Raw genomic sequence first — 10,530 nt, forward strand, 5'->3', positions numbered from 1 at the left:
CTTTTATCCCAGAAATCATTACAAATTTCAAATGCAGCAACTAGTTAATAATACAGATGCATTATCAACTAGTTAATAGTCAGTTTTTGCACAGTCGAGTATTTATGCCCCATTTTCCTACACATGTTTTATACAGATTCGTTTCCCTTGATCCCAGAAACCATTATAGTGATTTGTTGCGACTCTGATATTAAGTACACCACACTGGTGTAAACCCAATTGAAGTAATGTCAGAGACATTCAAATTCCAATTGAAAACACATCAACCAACATTGTCATTCATTGACCAAAAGAAACAAAACATTTGCAAAGAATACTTGCTAGACCCTTAAAACCAAACCTTATCAAGTCAAAACACAATCTTCAACCCCAGAAAACAGCTTGAAGTGAATAGCAGTAAGAACACATGGCAACATAACCTTTTGACACACACAAGAACCCATTAGATTCACGCACAAACCCCTTCATAGGAGGTTGGAATTGCGTACGGGTTTCCCATAACAGAGAGAGTTGAACTCTATATGAAAAACATAATGTTTTCCAGGTCAACATGCAATCTATAAAACCTGTCATCCAGAGAACCCACTGACAGTGTTGAAGGTGCCGATGATGATGATGCTGAGGAGGAGGAGGATGTTACGGAACCTGGAGACAGTCCCGCGGTCATAGTCTCATGGTACAATCTCCCTCTGTAGGCCACAAGGTCAGCATAGTACACTGGCGGAACCAAAGAGACAGGTTTCGTGCACCTTGCAAAGGTAAAGCACAAGTCATATATGAGCTTCTGCAACTGGTCGGAAGTAAAACTGTGCTCATCCCAAAGAACATAGTAGTGTGTCGGCTTGCTTGTCCCAAGGCTTCCATAGTGACTGCAGAGATAGAAGTCAAACTCAAATGGGTGCACAATCCTTGTGTCCACAACAGTTCCTGGAGATACATTGGAACGTCCATTCTCCTGAAACAGCCGAGTATGATGCCGCTTTTGAGCAACAATCAGAGTGATGGTTGGAAAGTAGTTTATAGTTCCCAAAGCCCTCTTCAGATCTAGTAACTCTTCATTGAGAACCATATCAAATTGCCCCTCACTTACACCATCTCGGAAAACAACAATTTTTTCCGGCTTCACTTTATTTATTCTAAAATACGATTCAACAAGCTCCAAAACCATGTCTCCAAAATTCGATATGCTCTCAGTACGATGGTACTGGGGTCGGACTCGTGCAGCATAACGATTCACAGCAGGCCAGTTTATAGTGGCAACCACAGCTGCTATTGATGGACTTGTTGTGTTCCGAGCCGCAGGATGATTAACGTCAGCCCCCACAAACATAACAGGGCCAGCACCCTCAAAGAGCGGGAGCCGGTCAATCAGCTCTACATTACTGCCTCCAAGCTTCGCATTGATCTTCAGTGCAAGATTTGCAAGAAACTGGTCACTGGGCCTGGTGGCCATCTTTGACAGGCAGCACTGCGTCACAATACCAATTTGAGTCTCACAGATCCACTTCAGATACTTGTAACCAGGGTCTTTTCTAGACATTACACAAACAAGTAGTTGTAAGTGGCCCTTGCCTTCTTGAAGTACCTTCCCATTAACAGTTTCAAGCAGTTCCCGAAGCAAGTTGACGCTAGAAAATGGTCTCATGGAAGAGGTTTCATACAAGCGAGGCTCTTCCATTCTCATTCCCAATTTGTTGCACCGAGTGATGAGCTTTGGGATGAATTGATAAGGGTCCAGTTTGTCCCGATCATAACAGTCTTGATCATAACAGCTAAAGTCAAGCACAGCCCAGCGAGCTATTGATTTTCCTTCCACTAATGACCTGCCAACTAGATTCCAGTGACATTTCTCATTGTCAACTTTTACTTTAGTCACCTTGCCACCAAAATCCCCCAGCTTCAACTCAGGTGGGCCAATGACACGCCCTGTTACTTGTGTCATATTCATGTTGACTTCAATTCCAAAGTTCTGGATAATGCCGCCACTGCCAGAAACACAAAAGAATCAAGATCAATATGAATCAACAGTTTTTGTAGCAAAAGGAAGTTGCACAATATAGTACTGAGTAATGACATATACAAATTTATTTATTTTTGTTAAAAAATGTTGATGATGTAATATGCTTAAATTCAACAACTATGCTCATCCACGAGCAGTAGCATATTTATAAATAGTAATAGAACAGCATCCTGCCTCTCTGCTTTCAGAAAAACCAACCCCTGACCAACAATAAGAATGCAGAACAATACACAAACTACATAACAACAGAAGCAAGAACAAGGAGTTCAAGAAACAACAGTTGAATTTCAATGAAAACAAATATATATAACTCGCTGAAACAAATGAAAGGACATAAATTAAATATTTACTTACCCACAAGGTCCATCTCCCGACCGTACCATGTTGCGTATGTTGTTCTCTCTAACCCCTGGTGCAACCAATGATAAGTTCTTCAACATAATGGCTGCATCTCTGCCCAACTGCTCCTTAGGGTATCTTTGCCCTTCAACTAAGACACAAAATTCCAACGGTGTATCATTCCTCCTACCATTTTTCCCCAAATCTAAGCAGGGAATGTCTTTGTACTTGATATCCTTGTATTTGTCTCTGAAATAATCAACAAGTCTAAGCCTTCTAGGTGGAACCTGGCCATCAACATCAACAGCTTCAAATGTAATGTCCCCTGCATTCCTATCAGTTAGCCCCTTGATAACATACTTCTGCTTGGTTGGACGATGAGTCACAGTAACTTTCAATCCCCTTAAAACATTCTCAACATCTCTCTTAAACCTCCTGAAATTATTTAAAGTAAAATTCCTTATCTTTTCATGGAGAAAATCTATAACTGGCATGCGCTTATGAAATGCCAAGACTGAGTAGTCCAGACACATAGCAGGACCCTGGGAAGTGAGCCTTAAACTATGCTGAAACCCTCTAAATGCAGCAGTACCCTGTCCAAGGTCATCGTCTGGATTAAATTCGGTAGGGTAAAAGCTGCGGCCAACAGGAATCAACCGCCGAGTCGGATTCTCCTTCATCACTAAATCCATTCCCTGCAATATATCACGAGGGATAGACAACAGCTGACCACTTAAGTACTCCTTCAACTTGCAAAGCTTGAGCTCATTTACAAGTTTTATAGTGACTATATACGAACTTATGCGTGTGCCTTCTTCCTCAGGAACCTCCACCTTAAACTCTCCAGTGGGTAATGTCACAGCACTAAAGATATTCTTCTCACCATCATATGCAGTCATCAATAATGGAAATTTTGAAGGATTATCAGAGGACAACTTGTTTCTGATTGCAGCAAGATCAGACTTCATAATTCTAACTGGTCTGCCATTCCTTGTAGCATTCACTGGTTTGACATTAACATCATAGTGCATTATAGTACTCTGAGGATTGTAGGAGACATTGAAGTGATTAGCACGAAGCCTAACAGTTTGGACAGCCTTTGTGCCTCCCTGATCAGGTCGTCTCACAGGTAGAAGTTTGTCTGCACTGTTCAACGGAGATGGTGGAGATGTCTGCTTTGAAATTTTCAGTGATTGCACTCCAGAAACAACAGCGTCTACATAGAACAAAACAGGAAGTACGATCAGTAACAGCGTCTACATAGAACAAAACTAACGGCGTCTACATAGAACAAAACAGGATGTACGATCAGTAACATCTTCTAATAACAGAATGTATGCACAGAACTTTCAACATAAACAAAAATAATTCCAAGTCCAATTGTTAACCAAAGGTGCATACAAAACCCAACCACGATGTCTCGATAAATTTAAACAAAACAAAATGGTAAAAGCAAAGTATTGGGTATTATCAGGACACCTTGCACAGCATTTTCAGCATACAAAACATGGCATTGATTTCACAGTAGATTCAATAGCCTACTGCCCTACTTTGTATCAAACGGTAAAAGCAAAGTACTCCATAACAAGATCTCACATAACCACCAAGACTCAACCTTTACTTTCAAAATTAAGTATGCTTCAGTCTTTACGGTGAAACTCTCAAGTCCTAATCGCGACACATATGAAAAGAATGCAAATGGGGGAAATTGAACACTCCATACCAGCAAGACTGTTCTTGGTTGGAGAAGGAGATGAAGAAGAAGAAGAAGACGGTGCCGGTGCCGGTGCCGGAGAAGTCCTCCGAGGCTGGCCTCGATTCTGACTCCACTGCTGCTCCTGTGGCGGTTGACCAGAAGACCTCCAAGGCTGCTGATCCTGTGGTTGAGAAGAGGCCGAATACCTCCCCGACTGCTGATCTTGCGGCTGAGAAGAAGAAGAAGACCTCCAAGTTTGCTGATCAGACCTCCCAGGCTGGCCGCGATTCTGATTATTCCACTGCTGATCTTGCTGCGGCGGTTGTTGACGGTTGTAACCGCCGCCGCCGCCGCCGCCATAACCGCCTCTTCCTCTCTCTCCTCGACCGCCGTAAACCACGTCAGCATAACCGCCAACTCTCCCTCCTCTGTTACCATAACTGCCTCTCCCTCTCTCTCCTCCGCTGTTCCCTCTGCCACCGTAACCGCCGTTACGGCCATCGTAACCGCCGCCTCTTCCTCTTTCCATTGCTCCCTCAAATCGCACACCGAAAATCCAAATCCGATCTCACTCTCTCTGCTCTCAAAAAACCAAAATCCAGGGATCGGGAAAGCGGTGGGTGCGGGGTAATTTATAGGGGCCGGGTGTTAAATTACGGTCCAGTCCTCGGGATTGACGTCTTGGTCTCGAAGGAGTCAACGGGAGAGAGAGAGACGGTAGGGCCAAAGAGAAAACCGTCATGAGGAGGAGACGTGTACGCGAAGTGGGGGAATCGTGTCGTTTAGCGTGGGAATCCAGAAAGTTCGATTATACTGAGAGAGTGGGGCCCGCGAGAGAGAGAGAGAAAGGCAAGGAATTGTTTTTTTTTTTTTTTTGGATAAATAATAAAAGTCCAGTTTCTATAATTCTTCTTGTTCCTGCGGTTTGGATTTCTGATTTCTTGATAGTTACGCAAGCGGGATTCGGCGCGTCAATGAATGTTGTTGGGGTAGGTTAAATTGATGGATACTGGCATTGACCAAATTCAGAGTTCCCGGTGCTATCATTCAACGAATTTATACTAATTTTTATTGAATGACATTCACGTGATATTTTATTCTTCATTTTTATTTGAAAAAGTTATTCAATTTACACGTGTAAGTGCATGACATTTTAATGATTAAGGTTGGGACTAACCAGATTCAGGGTTTTTTTTTTAACAAACAAAATCATTAGCCCACCCCACCTTTACATATGTCATTGAGAATAAAATTCATGACCTTTACAATGTTGGAATTATAATTTACCAACAAGTCACAGCTCACCAGATTTAGGGTTTGGATTTTAATTGCTATAATTATACTGAATTTTGTCAGGTTTGTAGGTGATTATGTTAGGATTTATCTTCTGTTTTGAATAATCCTTGTTGACTAGGGAATAGGTTGTTAGTTTTGACTCTTTCCTTGTTGTTTACCACGTTTTTTTGTTAGAGTAAACGTGGGCTGTATTTCTACTTTTGTTTAGGAATTGTAAGGCTATATAATAGCCAGAGTTGATTGATTTCAATGATAAGTCATTCTCTCAGATTTTGTGTGCTGTGTTGCTTTGTTAAGACCTAGTTTCACAACAATCTGGTATCAGAGCCCCCACTGAGCCTTAAGAAAAAGTTGCAGACTTTTGAGTGACTTGCAAATAGTGAGAGAGAGAGAGAAAGGGCAGCATGTCGAGTGAAGGAGGATCTTTCGTGCAGCCATTAATTCCCTGCTTTGATGGACAATTTCCTTAGGTCCAAAGAATATTGGAACCTAGTGGAGGTTGGCTACACAGAATCGGAGGTTGGAGCGGCTATGACAGAGGCACAGCAAAAGAAGCTCGACGAATTGAAGTTGAAGGATTTAAAAGTGAAGAGCTACCTGTTCCAGGCGATCGACCGAACCATCTTGGAGACCATACTGCAGAAAGATACTTCAAAGCAAATACGGGATTCGATGAAGAAGAAATATGAGGGGAATGCAAGGGTGAAGAGGTCGATCCTGCAAGCTCTTCGTAAAGAGTTTGAAATCCTAGAGATGAAATCTGGTGAGAAAGTCTGTGATTACTTTTCTCGTGTAATGTCCATTGCAAATAAGATGAGGGTGCATGGTGAGTGCAAGACAGACGTCACAATTATGGAAAAAATACTACGCTCCTTAACAGACAAATTTAATTATATTGTTTGTTCTATTGAGGAGTCGAAAGATGTTGATCAGTTGTCTATTGATGAACTACAAAGCTCTCTGATTGTTCACGAGCAGAAAATTCACAAGAATGACAGGGAAGAGCAGGCCTTCAAGATAACTCATCAGGACAAGCCAGTAGGAAGAGGACGTGGCAGAGGATCATATAGAGGAAGAGGCAGGGGAAAAGGATGTCAAGCATTCGACAAATCTCTTGTTGAGTGTTATAGCTGTCACAAGCTCAGACACTTTGCATATGAGTGTCCAAGCTGGGGCAAAGAAGCCAATTTTTTTGAGCTTGATGAGAAGGAAGAAATATTATTGATGGCGTATGTAGAGGGACTTGGAGCCAAAAGAGAAGAAGTTTGGTTCTTAGACTCGGGGTGCAGCAACCATATGAGTGGAGATAGAGCTTGGTTCACTGATCTAGATGAAAGCTTCAGACAGAAGGTTAAGCTTGGAAACAATTTAAGGATGTCGGTCATGGGGAAAGGAAGTGTGAGGATGCAAGTGAATGGCTTTGTGCATGTGGTTACGGAGGTGTTCTATGTGCCGAAATTGAGGAATAACCTGCTTAGTGTTGGGCAATTGCAGGAGAGAGGATTGGCAATCCTCATTCAGCATGGAAAATGTAGGATCTATCATCCACAGAGGGGACTGATTGTTCAAACTGAAATGTCAGCTAATCGTATGTTCTTCCTATTGGCTGTGTCTCAACAAAGCAATAGCAGCAAGACAACCTGTTTTCATACAACTACTGCAGATGAATCTCAGTTATGGCATCGTAGGTATGGCCATCTGAGTTACAAGGGCTTGAGAACACTTCAATTCAAAAGGATGGTACATGGACTGCCACAGTTTGCTGCATCCACAGTAATGTGTAGAGACTACATGATAGGAAAACAACACCGTGATCCTATCTAGAAGAAAAGCATCTAGAGAGCAACAGAGAAACTCCAACTGGTTCATGCAGACTTATGTGGTCCAATCACGCCAGCTTTGAATAGCAACAAGTGGTACACAATTTGTTTCATTAACGATTTTAGTTGAAAAACATGGGTCTATTATTTAGTTGAGAAATCAGAAGCTTTTAGTATGTTCAAATACTTTAAGAATCTTGTTGAAAAGGAAGTAGGGGCTTACATTAAGTGTTTACGGACCGATTGGGGTGGAGAATTTGTTTCACAAGAGTTTAACCAGTTTTGTAAGGAGAATGGCATTAAGAGGCAGTTCACAGCTGCATATACCCCACAGCAAAATGGGGTGGCAGAAAAGAAGAACCGAACAATCATGAACATGGTTCGGTGTATGTTATCAGAAAAAAGGATCCCCAAAAGTTTCTGGCCAGAAGCTGTATACTGGGCAGTGTATGTCCTAAACCGAAGCCCTACATTGATTGTGAAGAATATGACCCCAGAGGAGGCTTGGAGTGGAATCAAGACTTCAGTTGAACACTTTCGAGTGTTCGGTTGTGTCTCACACGTGCACATACCAGATGCTAGAAGAACCAAGCTAGAAGACAAGAGCCTTTGTTGTGTATTGTTGGGGGTCAGCGAGGAGTCCAAGGCCTACAGACTTTACAATCCAATGACGAAGAAGATTGTGGTGAGCCGAGATGTAAGATTTGAAGAGAATAAGAGTTGGGATTGGGACGTGAGCTTTAAGGAGTTAATTGCAGCTGATCTGGAGTGGGGAGAAAATGAAGAAGATGGAGTTTCAAATGGTGGCAGCGAAGAAAACAGTGAAGAAGAAGGTGATGTTGAAGAAATGGGGACTGATTTTGGAAATTATTTAAATGAAGAAAGCTCTTCTGGTCCTATTGAAGAAGTGTGTGAAAAAAGAAATAGAAGAACACCAGCTTGGATGAATGACTATGAAAGTGGTGAAGGTCTGCCTGAAGAGGAAGATGTGACTAAGTTGGCATTCTTTGCATCGACTGATCCTATGCATTTCGAAGAACCAGTGAAGCATGAGAAGTGGAGATCAGCTATGGACCTAGAGATGAAGGCCATTGAGAGAAACGAAACTTGGGTGTTGACTGAATTGCCAACTGGTGCTAAGAAGATAGGAGTTAAGTGGGTCTATAAGACCAAACTTAACGAGAATGGTGAACTAGACAAGCACAAAGCACGCCTTGTAGCTAAAGGCTATGCACAGCAATACATAGTCGACTACACCGAAGTCTATGCTCCTGTTGCTAGGATAGATACAGTACGTATGATCATCGCTCTTACTGCACAAAGGGGCTGGACAGTATACCAATTGGATGTAAAGTATGCATTTCTCCACGGTGAGCTGAATGAAGACGTGTTTGTGGAACAACCAAGGGGTTATGAGAGGAAGGACAGTCCAAACAAAGTGTATAAGTTGAAAAAGGCCCTATACGGATTAAAGCAAGCTCCAAGAGCCTGGTTCAGTTAGCTAGAGGCTTACTTTGTGAAAGAGGGATTTGAAAAATGTCATAGCGAGCACACCTTGTTTGTCAAGGTAAGTCAGAAAGGTAAAATTTTGATTGTCAGTGTCTATGTTAATGATCTAATTTTTACTGGGGATGATGAGATTATGTTTGAAGACTTTAAGTGTTCGATGATGAATGAATTTGACATGTCCGATCTTGGAAGGATGAGATACTTTCTTGGCATTGAGGTACTGCAAAGAGAAGATGAGATCTTTATTTGTCAAAAGAAGTATGCCATGGAGGTGTTAAGGAGATTTGGTATGGAAAAAAGCAACTCGGTGCTAAACCCAATTGTTCCAGGAGTCAAAATCAGCAGTGATACAGATGGAATTAAAGTGGACTCAACCTTCTTCAGACAAGTGGTAGGTAGCTTAATGTACCTAACAGCTACTAGACTTGATCTAATGTTTGTGGTTAGTCTCATTAGTTGGTTTATGGGGCAGCCAACTGAGCTGCATTTACAAGCAGCAAAGAGGGCGTTGAGATACTTAAGAGGAACAACTGATTTTGGGATCTTTTACAAGAAGGGAGGGAATGAAAGTTTGGTGGCTTATGCTGATAGTGATTACGCAGGTGATTTAGAAGACAGTAAGAGTACTTTAGAGTACGTTTTCTTAATGAGCTCAGGAGCTGTTGCTTGGTCATCTAAGAAGCAGCCAATAGTCACTCTCTCAACAATCGAAGCCGAGTTTGTATCAGCTGCCTATTATGCTTGTCAAATCATTTGGATGAGAAGGATCTTAGAGAGACTTGGTCATCCACAATGTGGCAGTACTATCATGTTTTGTGACAACAGTTCGACGATCAAGCTCTCCAAGAATCCGATGCTACATGGTCGCTGCAAACATATAGATGTTCGTTTCCACTTCTTACGAGATCTTGCAAAGGATGGAACTGTGGAATTAGTTCACTGTGGAAGTCAAGAGCAAGTTGCTGATGTAATGACAAAGCCTTTAAAACTAGATGTATTTCAAAGGCGTCGATGTTTGCTAGGAGTTTGTCAGGTGCCAGGGGTAAACTAATTAGTGATAATTAGCTTAAGGGAGGGAATGTCAGGTTTGTAAGTGATTCTGTTAGGATTTATCTTCAGTTTTGAATAATCCTTATTGACTAGGGAATAGGTTGTTAGTTTTGACTCTTTCCTTGTTGTTTACCACGTTTTTCTGTTAGAGTAAACGTGGGCTGTATTTCTGCTTTTGTTTAGAAATTGTAAGGCTATATAATAGCCAAAGTTGATTGATTTCAATGATAAGTCATTCTCTCAGATTTTGTGTGCTGTGTTGCTTTGTTAAGACCTAAGTTCACAACAAATTTATAATAAATTTTATTCTTTTTTAGTTCGAATATTCATTTTTATGCCATACACGCAATTTTTTTATTTTTTAAATTTTACCTCAAAACAAGATTCGATTTACACGTGTATGTTCGTGACATAGTCTTCCCTTCGTAAGTGGGAGGTTGTAAGTTTAACTCACCAAAAACTAGTTGTAGTGTTTGAGTTGTTTATCAGTTTATCTGATAAAAAAAAAAAAAAATCGTGACATTAATTGTTTTTTTTTTTTTTGAATGAAATTCAACATTTCTCAATAATAGTCTCAAGCTATAGTAGTACATTACATACCGTTCCACTGCCTTGAAAAACAGATGGCAAATAAGAAAACGTGGTATATATATCTAGTACCACTCATTAACGAACATCCATGCTCACTTATTCTAAACAGGCCTATCTTACTATGATCGAAACGATTGCATAGTAAATAAGCATAGTACATAAAAAACTTAAAAGGAAGGCTAAAGAAAAGCCTTATGAGCCCATACCCT

General features: G+C 41.2%; 1 protein-coding gene across 1 annotated transcript; it reads right to left on the reverse strand.

Moving 5' to 3' along the window:
- Positions 1-219: 219 nt before the first annotated feature.
- On the reverse strand, positions 220-4,671 carry LOC112201589 (protein argonaute 2). Its single transcript, XM_024342496.2, has 3 exons — positions 4,083-4,671; positions 2,375-3,575; positions 220-1,985 (listed from the first exon to the last, which is right to left on the reverse strand). The coding sequence occupies exons 1-3, from the start codon at positions 4,582-4,584 to the stop codon at positions 518-520; spliced, it is 3,171 nt and encodes a 1,056-aa protein (XP_024198264.1). The 5' UTR covers positions 4,585-4,671; the 3' UTR covers positions 220-517.
- Between the last annotated feature and the right edge of the window lie 5,859 nt (positions 4,672-10,530).

This window comes from Rosa chinensis, chromosome 5 (genome assembly GCF_002994745.2).
Source record: "Rosa chinensis cultivar Old Blush chromosome 5, RchiOBHm-V2, whole genome shotgun sequence".
Taxonomy (NCBI): Eukaryota; Viridiplantae; Streptophyta; class Magnoliopsida; order Rosales; family Rosaceae; genus Rosa; species Rosa chinensis.